Source organism: Penaeus monodon, chromosome 18, assembly GCF_015228065.2.
Source record: "Penaeus monodon isolate SGIC_2016 chromosome 18, NSTDA_Pmon_1, whole genome shotgun sequence".
Classification (NCBI taxonomy): Eukaryota; Metazoa; Arthropoda; class Malacostraca; order Decapoda; family Penaeidae; genus Penaeus; species Penaeus monodon.
Genome location: NC_051403.1, coordinates 48021905 through 48044404, shown reverse-complemented (window position 1 = coordinate 48044404; position 22500 = coordinate 48021905). Strand labels below are relative to the sequence as shown.

Sequence of the window (22500 nt, the reverse complement as noted above, 5' to 3'; positions counted from 1 at the left end):
TTTCTACAAGGTACCACGTCTTCAGTTCTACAGGTCACCATACTTGCAGTTCTATAGGTCACTGACAGTACATGCAGTTTTCCAGGTTACCATATCTGCTTTTCTATAAGGCACCATATTTGCAATTCTACAGGACACCCTATTCATAAAAAAATATTTTTCGCTAATCATTATAGAACATCGGCTTCTACTTTTTCCTTAGAAAGGGTCCACACAATTGAAAAAGCACGCATCGCTATCATGACTATGGATTACCGATTCAATTCACTATAACACTATTTTTGAAGTCCATAAAGTATTACTCTACATTTAATACGATGGTGAGACTGGGTATGGTCTCGCATCAACACACCCTTAACACGTGAAGAATTTTATGAAGACTTACACTGAACTAGATTCTTTAACTTACCAAATAACCCTGCAATCAAAATCAATGGAGTGGCAGCCTTTACATCTTTTATTGTGTCTCTTTCATTCCCAATAAATATAGATATAAGACATTTCTCAGTGCTTTATGCTTACTTTCCTTGCCTCTGAAAAATCAACAGATTATTTACTGAACATGAAAATAAGGAAGAGAAAGTTACACAAGTACACAACATATGTATTGACGTAGATCTAGCTATAAAAAATCTTTACACTGGTATTAACAAAGCTATTTCAGCGAAGCCCGACTTCTTTCAGCATTGATAACACAGATATATGCGTTTTGAAATAACATAAAATGTATCCTTGCTAGCCAAACTGAATATGACTCTTCCACATGGTCTTTGAATCCAATATTAGGCACAAGCAGACGCACTCAAAACCTAATATAAAGTATCAGGTCCGAGCATGGTAATACGAGCACCCGGAAATGAACGTGGATGCGCCAAACCTCCACTGAACAGTTTCTACACGAACAGATACACAGACGAACAAAAATACATACACTGTAACGCACACACACTGATATAATTAAAACACAGCTACAACTGAAACGGAATGAGAATGTTTTTTTTTTATTTTGTTTCTATTGTGCTATTGTTTCGTTTTTTGGGGGGAACTGGCAAGACTTGTTACCAAATATTTGAATCCTGTTTCACTTGTTTCGATTGACGGACAGTCCAAAAGGTAATCACGAATATATTCAGACTTATGGATTCTGTTTAGGAGGCAATGCTATTTATTCCTCGTCGCGTTTCGATCGAAAGGTAACCAACCTGAATATGAGCATTAAAAATTGTGGTTTATGTCTAGGAACCGATGCTCTAGATAATTATGTGATCCACATCTATTTCACTGTTGTCTACGGTGAATTCTGTCTAGGAGACAGTACCGTAGTAAACGTGCTAGTCTTATTTCACAGTTAACTTAACTTAACCCAACTTATTCCCTAGAAGTTGTTGATTCTGTCTGCACTCTAGACAGACGGGCAGCAGCCACCACACACGAAACGGGAAAGTCTAAAAGGTGTGGATTATCTAAAAGCATCACACGAGGAAAATGTTTATTCGTACAAGACTTCAGCTTCCAAGTTACCAACATTACAAGGATGAAACCACGACGATAATTTGCGTTAGCTTTTATATTTTTAATTGAAGACCCGCTTGTGGATAACGAGTACAGAATTACAGTTCGTATAGCAAGGGTAAATTTATGGATGGCCGGCGCCAAAGTTATCAGTGCCCTTGGCAAATTATCTCATATTACAAGAAAAATCATTTTGATTATGTTACGAAAATAAAACATGCTTACATTAATTTGCTGAGCTAACTACCTTAAGAATAACGTGTTTTATTCAGAATTGTACGACACCTGAAGATTTTAGTGCTATGATCGTCTAATTTGCATAGTGGGTAACATCGGGCCTAAAGCTATCTCGACAATTCTACATATAGGCAAAATTGACATGCGATATTCTTATTAAAAAATCTATATTATGACAAAATGCAGTGCCATGCACAAGAAGGGATGATATGGGGTTTAGGGGGAAAAAATATTTACTCTCGTTCCCTCTCTCTCCAGTCTACCATACTGTGTTACATTATTGTCATTATTTTAGAATAAATAAGTTCTCCTGCTGATTCAATGGTTATATTTCTAGAATAAATAAGTTCTTCTACTGATTCAATAGTAATTTTCTTTAATGATAATGCCCTCTCTTCTCACACAAAGTTGTAAAATAAACCCAGTCTTACCTATTGGAAAACATTTGCACAACTGACATATACAAGAAAACTATCTATTTGGGATCACTATTCATTTATTTATCTTTATATTTATCTTTTATTTATCTTTATATTATCTTTTATTTTCTACAAAAAGTTCCTTTCATTGTGCAGACAATGGAGGACAGGAAAGAAAGAACAAACATAAATGGCCAATATCTATTTTTCGCTCGTAACTAATATCTTAAGTTAACGCGGACGCTCAAAGTTAATTGTCTGGCTCTTTTAATGCGTCCAGTGAAGGCTACACATCATGCTATACAGTCCATGGGTCTTTTAGAATATTAATACAGTGACATCATTCTATATTCTTACTTTTTTTTTGCTTTGCTTTGTTAAAAAAAATCCAAACTACAGATTTTTTTTTATTGATTTTTTTATTTTTTTTTTACTAACATGTAATTCAAGTTCTTGAAATAGTATTTTATTCCATTCGTCGGTGCACACACACACACACACACACACACACACACACACACACACACACACACACACACACACACACACACACACACACACACACACACACACACCCTCTTATCAACTATGAGAAAAAAACGTCACAACTAACGTGAAAATTTCTTTTTAGGCCTTATATTTTTATCTGAAGTATCAGGACCCAAGTATAAGGGAGGAGAATGATACAACCACTGTTCATTTTAACGTTTCATTTCTTTATTTATCTATCTATTATTTTTATCGCGGAATAAACAGAAAAAAACAGAGCGAATGAGGATGCTCAAGGGACCCACGGCTTCCCCCAACAATTAAATTAATTCCTTGATAGTATGAGGGTCCCTTGGGGTAGAGGGAGTGTGAGGGGAAGGGGAGGGGGAGACCAGGCACTATGGCGTTATGGTAGTTCTTGGGTTCTAAGTTTCCTTCACTTTTAAGCTTGAAGATGGTGCTAATTTTGGCGTTTTCTGCTTGAAAAATACATAGGCAGTTTTTAAAAAAAATCAACAGAAGGAGCATTTCTAGGTTTTAATTGCATGCTATGGGAAATAATTCTTTGCTCTCCGTATAAGTATTGAAGAATAGAATAGATGAAGAAATGTATTCAGAAAGAAAAGATGTATATATATATATATATATATATATATATATATATATATATATATATATATATATATATAAAGAAAAGATAAGAAAAGAAGCAAAAATACATAAGAAAAATGTGTAACGTATTTTTATGAAATAAAATGTGTATTTTCTCGTAGACAAAATACGTTTTTATGATTTCTTTTTTTTTCTGTTACCAATGTCAATTCTACAATCGAACAGAAACGAACAATACCTTACATCATCTAACAATATTTCACTCACTATCGTTCACCCTTCGCTGTATCTCATTTCATTATTTATTTATTCGTCTATTCTTACTCCACGGACTTTCACGTTTTCTTCTTCTTCTTCTTCTTCTTCTTCTCTCTCCTCCAAAAACTACATAACGAACACACAGACACAAGAAAAATCCTGATTTTTTTTTCTTCTATTTTTCTCTCTACCTTTGGAGCTCATATCCAATAAGTAAGATAAAAGTTATGGAGTTTTTGTCACTTACGGCAGACTTAAGGCGAGAGGGGCAGGTTGCAGGAGGTTTATCACTGGGGGGAGGAGGTTCTCTCTGCCTCTTTCCCTCTCTTTCTTTCTCTTTCGCCTCATTCTGTCTATTTCTGTGTGTGTGTGTGTGTGTGTGTGTGTGTGTGTGTGTGTGTGTGTGTGTGTGTGTGTGTGTGTGTGTGTGTGTCTGCCTCTGACGTTCTGTCTCTACCTGTCTGTCTGTCTGTTTCTCTGTCTGCCTTGTCTGTCTCTCCTTCCCCCCCCCCCTCTCTCTCTCTCTTCTTCTCCCTCTCTCTCTCTCTTCCTCCCTCCCTCCCTCCCTCTCTCTCTCTCTCTCTCTCTCTCTCTCTCTCTCTCTCTCTCTCTCTCTCTCTCTCTCTCTCTCTCTCCTCTCTCTCTCTCTCTCTCTCTCCTCTCTCTCTCTCTCTCTCTCTCTCTCTCTCTCTCCTTCTCTCTCTCTCTCTCTCTCTCCCTCTCTCTCCCACTCTCCCTCTCTCCCTCCCTCCCTCTTTTTCGCACGTACCTTTTTTATTCACAAATCCTTTCACACAGATTCGTCGACAGACCCGTCATGCCAAACGATACAACACCCAGCCATTTTTCTCTGCATCAGCTGTATCGCAAAACACGTTTTACATTACGGAGAAACATTACTTGCTGGAGAGTTTGTTTATAATCAGCAGAGCAAAATCCATCGTACAGAACAACAGACGAATTATGAAGGAGTGATAAGGCAAACATTTTTTTTTTCTTTCACGCACAAATCACTCACTGAAATATCTCAGTCTTTCGAACAATAAAGTCATACATTCTTGTTAAAAATAAAGTCAGAGGCTTTATATAAGCGGTAGAGAATAGCAAGAGGGAGAAAGAGAGAGAGAGAGAGAAAGATAAAGAGCGAGAATAAAGAGAGAGAGATAAAGAAAGAAAGAGATAAAGAAAGAAAGAGATAGAGATAGATCGATAGATAGATAGATAGATAGAGAGAGAGAGAGAGAGAGAGAGAGAGAGAGAGAGAGAGAGAGAGAGAGAGAGAGAGAGAGAGATAAAGAGAGAGAGAAGAGAGAGAGAAAGAGAAAGAGAGAGACTGAGGAAGAGAGACAGACAGACAAGTATGGGTGTTGGCTATTCCCCACTTAAGTCTCGACAGCCCTTTGGTATTGGGGTCAAACCCTCTTATCAAATTGCCAACGAATCTCTCTCTCTCTCCCTCTCTCGTGCATAGTAGATGTTGCTATATATCCCCCCCCCCTATATCAAGTGTAAAAAGATAATCCCTCCCGCTGCCCTAATAAGGAAAAGAAAGAAGATGAGGAGGAGAGGGAGGAGGAGGAGGAGGTGGGAGAAATCACGTGCCCAATCCTGCACTTAGCGGACAAAATACACGTCTAGGGTTAGAACACCCTTAATACACACAACCACAGGAGTTCCAGCCACACGTCGCTCCCAATCAGGTCCCAGGGAACGACACCTAAATGGGGCGTTCACGTTTTATCAGACTTGCCGCCATCTGCTCGCCCATGAGTCATCTAGTCATCAGTCATCGCTGATAAAACCATAGAAAACGTGAAGGTCCTGAAATACATGTGTATAAAGTGGGTGTTTGGATTTTAATGCTTAAATTAAGGGTTATTCACGTCGTGCTTTTTGTTGAGACAAGTTTCGAGAGGCGTGGAGGTTGCAATCGACGCGAAAAGAGCAACATTGCAACGCGAGAGGAAGTAGTGTGCGAGAGGAAATCCAAGATGGCGACCGACTTCGGCGATCAGCTCCCCGATGAGGAGAAGGTTCGGCTCTTTTCTCGCCCCTAAGGCCTTCTTTCCCCGTTTTGCGGAGGGCGGGAGGGAAGATGAAGTCCCGAGCCGTTGGGAAACCAGGATTTGGTGGGCATTTGGGGAAGACTCGGGCTCCGGGAGGGCCAACTGTGGGCGGAGGCGCTCGCCCCTTCGCCTCCCCGAGACCGGCTTGTCAAAAATAACATTTAATGCCATTTGACGTTTGCCGATTAAGGTGTCGCTGTCACACGCGGCCCGGACTGACCCCCAGGCCCTGGTGATTGGCAGCATCCCGCCCAGAAGGGAGAAATTCGGGCGATTCCAAGGCCTGGATAGGTGTTAGTGAGAGGCTGAGTGAGGGTTTGTTTACATTCTACTGTCATGAGTCAAGGGCCGAGGCAGGGGGAGGTTGGCTCGGGGTTTTCGCGTTTTGGGGAGGGCTTCGGGGGTTTCGGGGGGTTTGGGGGAGGGTTTGAGGCTAGGCTAGTGAAGGGTTTTTTTTTTGGGGGGGAGGGTTCTGCCAGGTTTTGAGGCGATGGGAGGTGTGACTGAGAGTGGCTTAAGGGGAGGGAGGGAAGGGAGTTGGGACCTTTTAGGAGCAGGTGGGGAGGTTGTGATCAGCAATATTGGGTAATCTAGAGCTATTATTAATGTTAAGGTTTCACGAAGATGGGGGAAATCCAAGGACGCTTTCTCCAGAGAGAGGGAAAAGTGTACGCTCGCTGATATTCTGAATAATCTGCGCAGTTAAAGAGTAACGTCAGACATTAAGAAAATGGGTTGTGACTAATGCAGGGCTACAGTGGTTATAGACTGGAGTTGTAGCGACAAAGGGGTGCAGTCGATTTGTAAACAGTTCTGTGTTTTACGGTTATTACATTATTATTTTGAATTGGAGTATCTAGTATCTCCAGTATGAAAATTTTATATTATTTGTAACTTTATGAAGGACTACCACAGAAAGATACAAAAAAAGACTGATAATATTGCTCTACGAAGAAACAGACTATAAACTGCAGTTTTAAGTTCAGTTATTCAAGTGAAGAATGAAAATGAAATCAGAAGATCACATGGAGAGAAAAATTAAGATAATACCTGTAAAGATCACGCAAAATATTCCTAATAAAAACGATATGCAGAAAGTGAAGGCAAACCCACAGTTGCTTATTAGAGATGCACCTACAGTGTCTCAAGTGCTTGTTGCGGCCTCCATTCCCTTTGCATTCTGGCAGAAGGACGGCAAACCTCAACCATGTAAATGCCGATGAGATTAATTTTGTAGCCAACCTTGGTAACTAGCTATCAAGTGAGGAACCAGCCGAAACTCTTTCTCGTAAAATATACTGTAGGTGGGTGGAGATTTGTTGGCCTTTGCGGAAGTGCCTTTTAAATGTGTTCGTGGAACTTCATCTCATGTGGATTTAGTCCTAGATTCAAGTATTATCTTGGATATTTAAAAAAGGTTGCTGCAGTGACTTAGATCTCTGTGACAAGAAAGAACTATGTTTAGTCAGGTGATTTAGTGTTGAACGATAACTAATGTACTTGTCAATATACATATAGGTTTGTTAGCCTTTGCTGGAGGTCAAAATGCAGAGGTCGTGATGTTATTTGGTGTGAGCCTATTGTGCACAATTTGATTCTTGTAGAGGACATAAAGTTGCAGTCCTCAGTACAAGATATAATCTGCAGACATGAACAGTATCTCTACAAATGAAGGAAAAAGATCATGGAAAGCCCTACTCACAGCCATAGTCAACTTAGTGCTCCTGACTTTCGGCTCAAGTCTTGCTGTGCATACCGACAATGTTTGCCAGGCAGTTTGCAGGGCCGTTTGCCCAGTCATGCAGTTTAGACTGTTGGATAAAGTTTGTGATGTAGAGTTTGAGACAAAGCCTCTGGTATGATTGTATCCATACTCTAAAGAATTACAAAAAATTGTTTGTTGCAATCAAAAGCATAGGTATGTTTTTGCATGAGTGTACTGACTGCATGCGAAGCTTGATTTATATCTTGGTATGGTGCAAGAAGTCCTGTTGTGGGTGGGTTAAACAGCTACAAGCAAATACATAGAAGCACGAGTATGAGGAAGACTTGCAGTATCGTCCTGTGTCTTTATTGACAGACAATAGACAATGATTTTAAAGAGCCACCAGATAGTGACCTTTTATAGACCACAGAAGTATAATTGAAGTATGGTTGGGGTTTTCCTAGTATTTATATATTTGTTTGTTTATTGATCACATTATATTGTATATTGAAATTAATATAGTAATACATGCATAAAATGGCATCATGGTTCCATTGGTTTAATGCTGACATTATTGTCATATTTGCCAGTCATAAGTTCACTATATGCAAGAACCAGGCATAGTGTTATTTGTTCAGATCTTGTGTGTTCTTAGTCATTAACCCTTTCCCGACGGGTAGTATTCATAGTGGCCCAGGCTTCGCTGCTGGGGGCTTATATTGTCGCCCTAGCATGCGCGACCACTCATGCCAAATACCAGCATCCCTTGCCGTTTCTTCGTAATACTACGAGCATATGTTGTATTTTCAGTTTTCATTATTTTCTAAAGTCTCTACTTGCCATATTTCCTGATAAATCGAGACTGAAGGATATTTTTGTTGTTATATAGACTCCATAGTTGATCATTATTCAGTCTATAGTCTCAATAAAATAAGCAGTATAATTATGGATTTGAACATAATTATGATTAAAACTTAAAACATGCATCAAAGTGATGTAATGATATTCTACTTTTTCTTAGGGTAGTTTTGCAATTAGAAGAAATCTTACTCTGTTGAACAATTGAACTAAGATACCAAGCTCTCATTAATGACACTTATTTTTTAGAGTGTTCAGTTTTAGTTTACCTTTCACTGTGTGTTTCTGAAGATTAAATTTTGTCCCATAATTGAAACATAGTGATGATACGTGTTATATGGTGAATCATTGCTATCAATAATTATAAGTCAACATAAGCTTGGCCGTTAGTAGGATGATTTGAACTGAACTGAACAAAGCCAAGTTCAGGGATTCCCATTCAGAGTAATCTGATGAAACCTTGGTACTAGTGAGATGCCTCGTCTTTTTAGAAAATCAGTGGGAGAGAGGGAATATCTTTTATTTGGTGGAAAGTTTTGCAAAGCCATTCGGTTCAACTTTGGAACCAGGATTGTATTATCCTTATTATGATTCCTATCTGTCTGACCTGACGGGGGGAAGGGAATTCAGGGAGAATTGTTAGATGAAAGAAACAAAGCAAAATTGTTTCTTATAAAACTGATTTTATAATAGGCAAGCTGTCCTTTTGTTTCATAAATCCACGTAATCTCTGTTCCTGATGATTCCTTCCTAGGGGAGTGAGGATTAACTCTCACAGAGATCAGTATTCTTGGTGAGATACTTTTTGGGACAAAACTCAACTGATATTTGATATAAAAGATCCCCCCCCCCCCCCAATATCAAGGTGGGAATAACTAAATTTTCACTAAATGTTTATTTAGTGGAAAAAATAGATCAGGCTACATGGGCTGCTGTCCAGGACTGCTTTGCTGTAGTCTTGTATTGAAAAGTGAATGATTCTAGAAACGGACTTACCTACTAAATGCGGTCCACATGCTTATGAGATTTAACTTTTTTTATTATTTTTTAAGCCTTTTTTTTTTATGATACTGAGAGGTTTCATGTGATTAGTGATTTTATTTGTAATTTTATTGGAATAATTGAAGTTATGCAGAGACACTCAAATCTATCATTGCCATTTTTTGCAATAATTTTATTCAAGGATGAAGTTGCACTCTTGTTTGTTATATGATCTTCACGTAAGCAGATGAAAAGTGAAAGCAGAAATATGTTAAGGACCTTAATATAGAAATGACTAAATCTGCAGATGTGTTACGCATTCCTTGTTATTAGAGTATTTTAACTTGCCAAGAATGTCACAGGGAAGTTTTAGAGGGGGGAAGTTTAGGCCAATGTTCTTTGGATTCTGAATATTAGAGTTTGTTGCTCTACTTAAGCCATTATACTCTCTTTTTTTTTTTTAAGTCGGGTGGATGTTACGAGAATATCACAAGATTGTATTGCCGAGCTGGTGAATTAAGGAAAAGAAAAGTTATTCAAGGAAGTCACTTTTTATGGTTATTGGCAACAGGTGTGCTGTAATGAGGTCTCTTCTGAGCATTTATTTGTCACCGTAAACTTTCAGCATATACTTAGATTCAGAATTCAGAGCTGGTATTCATTTAAAGTGTCTTAAAAAAGAAAAATACATTTAAACTTCTTTGAGAGAGTTTGATTTTCAACTGATTTCTATTTTGGTTATATTTCATGTGAATAATTTTGCAAGGGTTTAATGCCTTTTTCAGTTCCTTTTATATCTAAATATTTTTTTGATTTTGATATATCCAATATATGATTTTTTTTTCTATTAATTTTATATATGAAAAATGTTCTAATGATTATTTGATTAAACTGAAGCTCTCGTGGTACTTGGATTGAACAAAATATTAATCATAAATAATTACCTGATTTTTCTTATCATTTAATTCTTAATTCTTAGATGTACTTGTTTCACAGATGTAAAGCACATTCTGGTGAATTATGAATGGAAAGTTGTCAGATTTCATTGCGACAAGTGGCATAAAGTTGTGAATGAGCATGAATAATTGCAAAATGGGTGGTATTTGATTAACATTTCAGCATTAAAGATTCGTCAGAACTACTTAGTGAGTGTAGATGCATTGTGTATATATATCAGCCATGTGGAGTTGCCAGACACCTGTAGTATTTATTGCCATATCATTTTTAATGATTGGACAGTGCAGAGTCCAAAACTGTGACAAGTTAGTGTATGATATGGAGAAGTAGTGGTTCTTGTTCTAGAATATCCAGTACTTAAAAGGGATCACATGGCTGCTGTTGTATCAGGGGACCTTCTAAAGCTTATTCACAAAATGATATTGACTTGTGAAAATATTTTCGTTGTTTTGCCCTTCTCTTCATTCTCGTGTGTAATCTCTCTCCCTGTAAGAAGCTTGTCTTGGACACACCATCTGAATAATGGATTCTTCAGTTTCCCTTCTGAGGAAAATGTGATATATGCATGATTTCTGTTTGTCGTCATCATCATTGAACAGGAAAAGTGAGAGAAAAAGGAAGAAGAAAAGGGGTTCTTGGTCGTAGTTGGTTGATTAAATAAATCCCAGTTGCTTTTAGGACATATTTTAAAATAAAAACGTATAGTTTTTCATTTTTATTTTTAAGTGAATTTGTTTGTTGTATTTTAGAACCCTTTTTCTTGCAAGATTCAGTGAAGTAAATTTCAGTGTTATATATTGCTCAGAATGTACATTTTAAGATTTTTAGTTAGAGATATTAGTTGATATTAAAAAAGGTGTGTGGTTGGTGATGCAGAGCTTCACTGTGTGGTTGTGTGGTGGATTGCATCTAGGAATTGCTCAATAGAATTCTTGCTTTTTGATTTTTGCTGTCTGAATTATTCTGAGATTTGGATGATTTAGGTGCTAGATATCTGTCTGCATGTCTTGCTTTCCTGCTTATCTCAAAGTCTGTACTTGTGTATCACGCTCTATCTCATTCAGAAAAGAGTAGTTCTTTCATGAAATCCTATTGTTAGACTTGCACACTTGATTACAAGGTATTGTGTAGTCATCTGCTGCCACCCCTGTCTTATCTTTGGTATTATGTTCTGCTATCTGTAGACTTCCTGTCCTTCAAAGACTGTGTTGATTCTGTGAATATAGTTGGGAAAAAGAAATGATTAGCTTTTTTACCTTTTATTTCCTAGACATTAATTTCTAGAAGAAGGAAAAAAAGTGTATCTGTATAGATAATTATGTATGTATTTATTTGATTACTGTTGTTATTATTTTTAGTAAGAAAAAGTGTTTTTTTTTTTTTTTTTTTTTTTTTTTTCCCCAAGTTGTTATTAATTATTTTTCTTTCTCTTCTCTTTTAAGGAAGAACTGGTAGCACTAGAACATGTCATAAATACTGTACATATTTTAATGGAAGCTTTTGTTCTCAGGTGCGGATTGCTTCAGACTTCATCTTGCACTCCCCGCCGGGAGAATTCAACGAAGTCTTCAATGGTGTGTGAAAGTTGTCGTTAATTGTATGCCCCCCCCGCCACCTAAGTGTTCATTGTAAAAGAGATATTAGGGAGGTTCGCTTGTTTCAGTATATATATTTTTTTTATGGTTGCTAATTTTAGACAATTTAGTCTTTTTTCTGGTATGAGTAGGTATAGAGGCTCAGAATTTTATTTATGTAAATTGTGGTAAGCAGACTTAACTTGCAAGCATGAAAAAATAAAAATTGTGAGAACTTGACACAACCCAGTAACCTAATATTGCATATCATACACTTAAATAAAAGTTTACATTAGATGTGTAAATTCGAATTGGGATGATCTCATTATCAACTTTTTTTTCCCCATATGCTATTCATAGATGATTTAAAACTTTTTGTAGGGATTTGTTCATGGGTTTCATCAAAGATCTCTGTTCAGAAGAGTAAAATAAAAGAAGAAAAAAATATAAATGGAGCAAGAACTATTTTTAGAAATATTTTTTTTGGATAATTACCACAATCATGGGAGTGACCATGAAGTTTGATTACACAATAATGGGGTCGAGGCAAGCTAAGGCTTGGCAGATTACTGTTGCTTGTCAATAAAGCAAAATCACCCAATAATTGCTAGAGGTTAGCGATGTAAAGAACACCGAGTGGATGTTGCGTAATAGTAGTATTAGTCAGCAGGATTCAGGCTCGGAGAAGATTCATCATCATCACTGTCATCATCGTCACTGGGCAGAGGGATTATTAGGCTGATCTGCATATCATAAACAGGGTCTTTTTTTGTAGTGGGATGTGTCTTGCAAATTATAGTAAATTCAGATTTACGTTTACGATGTGGTGTTGAATTATTTACACATGTTGGTGGATAGACATAAAGTGAAATTTAGGAACTAATGATATGCCTTTTCATTGGATAGTTTTTACTGATTTATGATGTATCCTTATTATTTTATTTATGTATAGTTATATTTGTGTATGTTTATCTATCTATCTGTCTATCTATCTAATACTATCTGTCTATCGATTGTCTCTCTATGTATCAATATAATTATCCCTTTTTTCCTCAGATGTAAGAACTCTTGTAAACAATGACACTCTCTTGAGGGAGGGTGTTGCACGTGCAATCGCTGAATACAACAAGGACCAGCTAACACCAGTACGCCTCGAAGGACAGAACCATTATGCCCTGGTGACGGAACACAATGACCTCGGCGGGGGGCGATTCCTCGACCCTAGGGCAAAGCTCACCTTTAAGTTTGACCATTTGCGAAAGGAAGCCACAGACTTGAAGGTTTGTGCTGGTTATGCCACTTGGTTCAAAGCTCAGAAGTGCTTTGTGTTTAGTGATTTGTTAAAACTGGAAGTTGGCCGATGTTGTTGTATTCATTTCTGAACTTTCAGCTAGCTTTTGATATTTGTCTGCTATAATATCAGGTTACATTTGAAAATTATTGATATTTATGTTGTGAAAGTAAACTTTTCAATTCACATATAATCTTCTTTTATCAGAGGTTCCCATACCCTTAAGGATACAGAAAGGGTGTACATTACTTGCTCGAAATTTTTAGCAATTTTCTCATTTGCTTTTATACAAAAATTATTTGGATGAGTTCTATACATACTTGCTGCTACATATACATCCGTAATAACACATTTTTACATATATGATGCATAACAAAATAATTTTGGTGCAGGCCTGTGAGAGCGATCCCACAACAGAAAGCTGGAGGAGTGCAGTAGAAGCGCAGTTAATTCAGTACACCAGTGATCACTACCCCCACGGCGTGTGTGCTGTGTATGCCAAAGCCCAGGGATCAGCAGTAACTCTCACCTTGTGTATAGAAGACCACCAGTTTCAACCTAAAAATTATTGGTAAGAGGAAGTGTTGTTTTTTTTTTTTTTTGTTAGTTTGTGGAAGGTATAGGGTTCTTTCTGTCTTTGTTGTGATGAGATTGTAAAATGGAGTATATAAGATTTTTTTTTTTTTAGACGGAAGGATTCTTGTTGCAGTAGGTTATGATATTTGAAGTAGTTTTTGTATGGTGTCCAGGAGGGAGAACCATTCTTTAATGAAGAAAGAAGACAAAAAAAAATTCTACATTCTCTTTAGGATATAATTTTACTAAATCCCATTATCTATTAACCCGTTAAATCCATGTGACGTGACTATTGTGTCATGAAAAATCCGGGTTGAGGGGCAGGTGATGTGAACATGCAATCATGGGAAAATCTGGCTGTAGGCCGGGTGACGTGAACCTGCCACCATGAGCATTGCAGCTCTGAAAGCCAGGGTGATGGAAAGACTCACGAGTGCACAAACCTATTGGGAGATTTATTTTACTCATTTGGTGATTTTGCATTATTCCTATCAATGTATGAGCATGAAATGAAATGCCTGTGAGTGGTGGCTGGAAGAACGCAGGCTCCATGAAGGATACCATTTCCATGCTTTGCATCATATTCCTGGTACTGTTGTATTATTGAATATTACTTAAAAAAAAAGAAAAAAGTAACACAGTGTTACATAGTTTTTTTTTCTTGCTCTAAGTTGTAGACATCCTTGAAATATGACTGGAGTTTGTGCAAAAAAAAAAACTGTTACCATTTGGATATTGCAAATCAAATGGAAAATATAGACATTGGAAAATTACCTAACATCTAAAAACACTTGTGCATAAAAAGAGTAAATAACTTTGTAAATAGGAGGCATAGAGTCTTGCCACTGCGCACACATGTCCGCGTGCGCCCGGCCTACAAGCAGCCACCCAGCAGAGTGGCCGCTTACGTAAGCCTAATGCCCGAACTTTTGGTCATGTGATTGCCGTAACGCAACCAGATCCAATGGCTAAAGATAAAAGCAAGAAAAAGATAATCCGTCTATATATTGTGACAATGCAACAATTAGCTATTGTGAAAATGAAGTACTCCATTGATAATTTTAAATGGCCTTGTTACATTTTATAAATTTTTTTTTTAGTGTAGATAGCAAATATTAGGTAATAAAATCTCAAGTACCTATTACCATGTTAACTTATTGGTGCAAGGTAATTGCACTATACACTGTAGTTTAAGTTTGCATGTTTTGTTTACACATCGGTGGTTCCATAAGTGTTTAGTCACCAAGGAGAGGGTTAGTAGGCTTGATATTCCTATTGCGTGAATTTTTGGGAAGGTTTTATTTTTTCTAATGCTAATAATTTATTACTGTTATTATTATTATTGACACTAGGATTTTTATTATGTTATCCATACTAATAGCAATCTGGGTGCAAGCAAAATTGATAAGCTAAAATTGGCCGTGATATTATGTTACATGCCATCCCAGTATCAATGGTCTAGTATTGTCTAATATGATCTTGGTTTTTGTTATTGTTGATAGGTATTGAATAACTCATAAAAAAAAACAAAACACTAAGCCAGCATACATTTATCGAAAGTGGCACCGATCTCTAACCAATTCTCCCGTTTCAAGGAATGGCCGATGGCGTTCAACCTGGACGGTAACCCTAGGTGGCGGCAGTGCAGAGCTAAAGGGTGTCCTGAAGGTGCAAGTGCATTACTATGAGGACGGTAATGTCCAGTTAGTCACATCCAAAGACGTTAAGGGCAATCTCACTGTGGCAGTAAGTAGGCAGCAGTATTGGGGCTGTTGTTTTGACTGTGGCTTGTTCAGTCTTTGTTCTTGATATTATTTGGTAATTTCAGCTTATCATTATTATTATTAGTAGTAGTAGTAGTAGCTGTATTGTAAAAAAACAGTTTGTTGAAATTTTGCTTTCTGTCTCTCTCTGATACTCCCTCTCCCTCTCCTACTTTCCTCATCTCCTCATCTCCACCTCTCCTCCTCCTCCTCCCCCCCTCCCCCTCCCCCTCCCCCTCCCCCTCCCCCTCCCCCTCCCCTCTCTCCTCCTCCTCCTCCTCCTCCTCCTCCTCCTCCTCCTCCTCCTTCTCCTTCTCCTTCTCCTTCTCCTCCTCCTCCTCCTCCTCCTCCTCCTCCTCCTCCTCCTCCTTTTTCTCCTTCTCCTTCTTCTTCTTCTTCTACTCCTACTTGCCTACTCTCCTTCTCTTCTTTCATCCTCTCACAGTCACTCCGTATCCTAGCCTCCCACTCTACCTCCTCCTGTGCCTATTTCTTTGCATCTCTCTCTCTCCTCTCCTCTCCCTCCCTCCTCTCCTCTCCTCTCCTCTCCTCTCCCCTCCCTCCCTCTCCCCTCTTCCTCTCCCTCTCCCCTCTTCCTCCTTCTCCCCTCTCCCCACTACTCTGCCTTCCTTCCTTCCTTGACGTTAATGTCAGCTTAATTTTCTTTATTATTATTATTATTATTATTATTTTTTTTTTTTTTTTTTATTTATTCACTGTAACCTTACGCTTTAGCATCTCACCAAAAATGTATTGCAGGGTGAGGAAGAGACAGCACGGGAATTGGTGCAATTTGTGGAGAGCGCAGAGAGCGAGTACCAGACCGCCATCAGCGAAAACTACCAGACCATGTCCGACACTACCTTCAAGGCCTTACGACGCCAGCTGCCCGTCACGCGTACCAAGATCGACTGGAACAAGATAGTCTCGTATTCGGTGGGCAAGGAGCTTAAGAAGCAATAATAGTGGAAATGTCCTTTTTTTTCTTTTCTTTTTTTCTTTTTTCTTTCTTTATTTTATTATTTTTTTTCCTGCACAAATAGTGAAACATCGTTCGAGAAGTGAGCCGATCTATGTTGTGCCGTTGGAGCTCATGTCTTTTAACAGTGCATTTGTCATTTGTAATGTCTGAAAAGTCTCGTTTAAGATTTTAATTGTTAATTCTTTTGAGTAATGTTATTTTTGCCCCCTCCCCCCTCCCAAAGCATTGATGTATGGAGATGAATTATTATTATTATAATTATTATTATTATTATTATTATTATTATAGGAATGCTTATTGAATCGTTCTATGTTTACGATAGAAATTGTATTTTTTGCCTTTTGATTCTTTTGATTCTGGTGTAAGTGTTGCTTTTGATTCTTCTAGGGCAATACGATGCCATTACTTTGTTTTTTGCACTGTTAATAAAAAAGTTAAAAAACACATCTCTTGTTGAACTATTGGGTAAGCCATCAAAAACACACAGCAAAGAGTAGGCTTCGATAAAGAATGGAACATTGATATTTTAATTTTCTCTCTCTCTCTCTCATGGACATATATATAATTCATCATTTGTACTCTTGAAGAGATTTAGTTTTCTATTTGGAACTCATATCCAACTTAGTCTTTTCGACACCAGAGACTGCATGATTGAGTCGCGCTCGATGTTCCACCTACATCTGTCTCGTCTTCCTGTGCCTTGTTTTTGATAGTGTACCCGGATGTCAAGCGCTATGGGCAGCAGGCTTTCTTACTTTATAGCTGCAAACCAAGAAGAAAATGGGCCAGTTTTTGATAAGCAGGAGGAGGGTGGAGAACGCAGAACTGGTTTTGGTTCAGCATTTGGAAGAGAGGTCACCCTTGGGCAGTGACCGCTCTGGCCCGAACTGCCCCGTTGGCCGGCCAGGCTTTCCGGGCTGAGGCAAAGTGACTGTTCCTAAAGATGGCCTGCTTGCTAACTGCTTGATGGTGTTGATTCTATAGTACATATTTATCTAATCATTTACACTATACTGTTTAAGAGATAATTTTTGGGAAGTGGTACCAGTCATGCCACATTCATTGCAGGTCATTATGAAGCCAAGTCTCTTTTTTTTTTTTTTTTTCTTTTTTTTCTTTTTTTTTTTCTCTCTAGCTAAATTCTACTTCCTTGTAATGCAATGAGCTTTATGGGAGATACATAAGGGGAAGCACCCAACCAGTGTAGTGCAGTGAGAAGCAACAATTGCCCCAATACCCCTTACCATGGTAATGTTTTGTAGCCTCGTTTTTAAAAAGTCGTGGTCTTCACATGGAGCTCAAATGTGAATGTGAGGTGAGATGAGTCGAGGCTCATTGCAAGTCCCATCGCACGTTTCGGTTGGGGTGCGACATGGCTAGCAGGGAGGAGTGAGTGCAGAGTGGCTTTTTGAGTTGTATAATTTTTGGAAATGTTTGACGTATTGTTATATATATTTTTTCTTTTTTATCATCATTATGATTATTATTTAAAAGTATTTGTGACAATGAAATTGTAAATGATGTTAATTTATTATGAATTTATATCCAGGATAAAGCTATGAATGCTGAATAGTCCCCAATTCATTTATATAAACACTAAAGATACTTGAGATACCAAGATATATGCGCATGTTTTGTAAAGGAAGTTGCCAATTTTTGGGGGAATCGTGTGCTTGAAGTTGCTGAAGTGTGTGGCTGAAAGATTCCTAAATCCCTGTGGCTATTACCAACTGGAGAATGTACTTGATGCATATTTATACTGTTTACAGATTTATTTAGAAGTTACAAAGAACGTTTGATATTTTTTCTCCATTTTGGTTGGAACTTTTTCCGGTGATAATGAAGATTTTTTTTTTTTCTCTCTCTCTTATTGAAAGTATTTTCTGTTGGGTCTGTTTTAAGAGAATTGGGATTATTTTGTAATTTATAAAAGGATTTTTGTCTCTTTCTTTTGGTAATCAGGCTTGTGGCACACTTACATGGGAAGACATTAATTGAGAATGTTTTCTCTTGTTGGTTCATTATTAAGGAGCAATATGCAAATCAATTATTGTTTTTACAACATAAAATCCTTTTTAATGTCTGTTTGTGTTTTCTTCTCCTTCATTTTGTGAATATGAAATATTGGTCCATTATAGTGGTGATGATTGTAAGATTGTTAGCTGAAAATTAAAACCAATTAAAGTTTATTAATTAAATTTTCTCTGTATTTTTTCCTTGATAAGTGAATGAAAGTACCTGGTGATGTGTTGACTTTGCCTACAAGTGGATTTAAGAAGGAGCTAAAGACAGTGGTGCATAAATTATCTGGAATAACTAAATGATTAATTGTTAACAAGGTTGCATTATCATTTAGCAACAAGAGATTTCCAAAGGTTTTTGAAATGAAGTATGAGTTCCAGGCTAAGACTATGAGAAAAAAAATCTGCAAACCTTCTCAAAATAATTCTTATGAACTTGTTTCACAGGGAAGGCATTTGAAATATCAAATATTTATATCAAGAATAACCTTTAATGTCTAACACATTTATTTGTTTGAAGCATTAACCATAAAACATTTCAGAAGCAATGATATGAAGAATTTTTATTTATCATTATTTTTATAATCCCCCACCCCCATGCCTTCCTCATTGTTGTCATGGGGGGTCTAGAAGATGGAGACAGAGGCCCAATGTAGGGGATCACCCCTGTTTTGGACCCCAGCTCTTGCCTCAACAAATTTTGCATACTCTGTTCTTCTCCCCTTTTCCTTTGCCTTCTCTTCTTCATGCCCTTCTTCTGTCCACTTTCTAAGACGTGAGAGCCGTGCTGAAAGGATGAGAGGCTTGATTTGTGTCAGCCTGATTGGCCTCTCTGGGAGGTTAATCGCTTAGCCCATCCCCGTATGACGACCTTGAGGGGTAGACCGTTTCTTTTCCCCACATTACAGGCTCACCATAGCCAATAATGAAGATTTTTACCCTTATTAGGGGAATTAAGGCTTGCCTCTTCATCAACTACCATATCTAAATATGACATTTATGTTTTTCCAACCTCAGCTTCTCCGTTGACCATGGCTCCAACCAGTACACTCTCCTTGATGGTTACTGTTAACTCTATCTGTTCCCAATCATCCACTGGAGTCATTACTCAATCTTCAGAATAAACCCCTTGGTCTCTCCCAACATCCTTTACTCCATCTCCTGCACAGTCTTCTTCATCTCTACCCCACCTCTCCTATTACTACTCTTTATCTTTATTTTACTTCTCCCCACAGTACTACCTCACTCCAAACATCCTCATCTTCCTTCCTCCTCCGTCCTTCTGCTGGTTCCACCTTTTCAAACCTTATATGTACTCTTTTGGCCCAGCCAAGTGGGATCGATTCTTTGTGATTCCCCCTACAGCCCCTCCTTACTTTGACAATACTCTTCTCTTCCAGCAGTGTCTCCAAAAATAGGTAGGCAAAGTTTCCTTTCACAGTCGTTCCGATCGTTCACGTCTTGCCACAGTTACATCTGTGTCTCAAGCTCGTGCACTATCTATCCTGACTGATCTCAGTGGCAAACCTATTCCTGCCCAACTCACTCCTCCCTTAATACTTGTACCGGAACTGCTTCCGTCTCTCCTATTGATTGTCCTGTCTACGATAAGGACTGGTCAGACTGTGAAAACGACCTGCTCGCCTGCCTCGTCGTCGACTGTGATTCAGTGGCAGTACATAGCTACACTATTTCTCCCAAGTCCTATACCAATATTGCCAAGATTAACTTCCGTAGATATGATTTCTCCCATGAAGTTTATATTGGTGGAGTGTCCTGCCCTGTCCGACCATATCAACCTTTTCTCCGTTGGCCACCCTGCCAAACAATCTCGCTCCACAGCCCGCTGCCGTTTATGTGCCCAACCTGGTCATGACCGTTCAAATGCTCTGCCAGTCACGTCGTGTGCCATTGTTGGTTCCCATAATGTATTTTTAGAAGCTGTCCTGCCTACAAGCTCGAATCTGAGGTAACAGTTCTCAGATTCAAACTAGGGCTCACTCTACGTGGGGCCAGACATGGAGCACACCGACGAGGTTTTTCTCTCCCTACCTATTCCATACCTGTCCTTCGCTCCGCTCCCCGTCTCTCCTCAAGATGTTTCAGCATTTCCCCCAGTATCTCTCCCCGCTACCCCGAACCATCCTACCTCAATTCCCCCTCGTCCCCAGTTAAATTCCTTTTCCAGTCTAAATCCAGATACTCCAGTCTCTACCACTTCCCCGATGCCTACTCCTCCTTCTTCTCACTTTATCTATCGCACCACATCCTCTCCAGCACCCGCATCTTCCTCTGGTCCTCGGACATCTATGCCCTCTTCTCCTCCTCATAAGAAAACCTTTGTTTCTCAGACCTTCCCATCCAACTCCCCTCTAGCAACTCTTGAAGATATCCAAAACTTACTAAACATGACCCAAGAGAACGCTCCACTCCCTCATCCACTTTCCAATCTCTCTGGTCCTTTTCCCTCTACATTCAAAGTATTTGACAATATTCATCCTCCTCCTCCTTAGGTTCCCCCTACCCCTCTTCCTCCCTCTCTCTCCCAACACACCCCAGCTCTCCCTTTTCCATTCCCTCCTCTTTTTCCAATGTCCTTACTGCACCCACATGGATGTTCACATGACCCCCTTATGTCGCAAGTGTCCTCCAGATCCTTTCCCTCCTGACATTCTTCCTGATACTACAGGACCTTCCCATGTTCCCTTATCTCACTGCCCGGATTCTTCTCTTCCTACTTCTCCAACAGCCATCCCTACCCACATTACCCGTCGATTGTTTCATAATGGCCCCATTGCCAGTTTTCCCTATACAATGTTCCTCATCCTTCCGCAGACACAGATACTCTCCGTTTCACCCAATCGGCCTCCACCCTGAACCCTTTTCTCTTGAGTCCCCCACCTTACTTCATTTGCTCCCCTCTCTATCTTTTTCAGTGCCATACTATCTTTTAACGCTGTATAATCTTTGACATCTAACATATTCTATCCTAATCGCCAACTCATTCATACCCTCTTCGCCACAATGCTTGCCATAGTGCTATATGACCTTTGATGTCTAGCACATTTGTTTGTTTTAATTATTAACCATCAACCAATTTATAGGTCCTTCCTTTTACTGTTGAAATTGGGAACATATGAAATATCGTTTTTTTTTTTAATACTAGAAGTAGAACTTGTGTTTAAAACGGATTTTTATAAATCCAAAACCAGACCTTACTAAAAATAAGATAATTCACTTTCATCTTTAAGAATTTGATAATATTGTGCTGTACTTTTCACACACACACACGTATGCACACACACACACACACACACACACGCACACACACACACACACACATCAACAATAATATTATATATATATATATAATATATAATATATATATATATATTATATTTGTATTAGTATTATATGTTTCACACACCACACCACTGATGATATATATATATATTATATTATATTATATATATATATGTATATATATAGTTATGTATGTGTATAATATATATATATATATATATATATATATATATAATATATATATATATTTTATATATATATATATATTATGTAGTGTGTGTGTTGTGTGTGTTGTGTAGTGTGTGTGTGTGTATTGCAAAGTATTCTTTGCAATGTTTCATAACAAATATTCGTAAAATAATCTTTAATAGAATAAAATTCAGACATTTCAGTATGTTAATTGTATTATCTCAGATACTCTCTTTTACATGCTCTAGATTTTCTTATGTATCGTCAGCATGTCTAACATCCAATAGTTATCGAAAAAAAAAAAAAAAAAAAAAAAAAAAAAAAAAAAAAAAAAAAATATATAGTATATAATATATATATATAATATATATTATATATATATATATATATATATATATTATATATATATATATATATATGTATATATATATATATATATGATATTTATAATATATTATATATATATATATATATATATATATATATATATATATATGAGAGAAAGAGTAGAGAGAGAAGAGATAGAGAGAGAAGAAGAGAGAGAGAGATGAGAGTAGAAGAGAGAGAGAGAGAGAGAGAGAGAGGGGAGGTAGAGAGAGAGAAAGAGAAGAGAGAGATGAGAGAGAGTATGAGGAAAGAGAGAGAGAGAGAGAAGAGAAGTAAGAGAGAGAGAGAGAGAGAGAGAGAGAGAGAGAGAAAGAGAGAGG

General features: G+C 37.9%; 1 protein-coding gene across 1 annotated transcript; it reads left to right on the top strand.

The window, feature by feature from the left end:
* The first annotated feature begins 5305 nt into the window (after positions 1–5305).
* Positions 5306–18477, top strand: LOC119584563 (F-actin-capping protein subunit alpha-like). The gene is made up of 6 exons (XM_037933248.1): positions 5306–5560; positions 11605–11668; positions 12725–12948; positions 13352–13530; positions 15131–15281; positions 16058–18477. The coding sequence occupies exons 1-6, from the start codon at positions 5387–5389 to the stop codon at positions 16259–16261; spliced, it is 996 nt and encodes a 331-aa protein (XP_037789176.1). The 5' UTR covers positions 5306–5386; the 3' UTR covers positions 16262–18477.
* Positions 18478–22500: the final 4023 nt, after the last annotated feature.

What these genes read in the sequence shown, in the direction of transcription:
- LOC119584563 (XM_037933248.1), top strand. Translation starts at nt 5,387, where the DNA reads ATGCTTAAATTAAGGGTTATTCACGTCGTGCTTTTTGTTGAGACAAGT. An exon ending in ATTCAACGAAGTCTTCAATG is followed by an intron (nt 11,669 to 12,724) that starts GTGTGTGAAAGT and finishes TTTTTTCCTCAG; the next exon opens with ATGTAAGAACTCTTGTAAAC. An exon ending in AGGAAGCCACAGACTTGAAG is followed by an intron (nt 12,949 to 13,351) that starts GTTTGTGCTGGT and finishes ATTTTGGTGCAG; the next exon opens with GCCTGTGAGAGCGATCCCAC.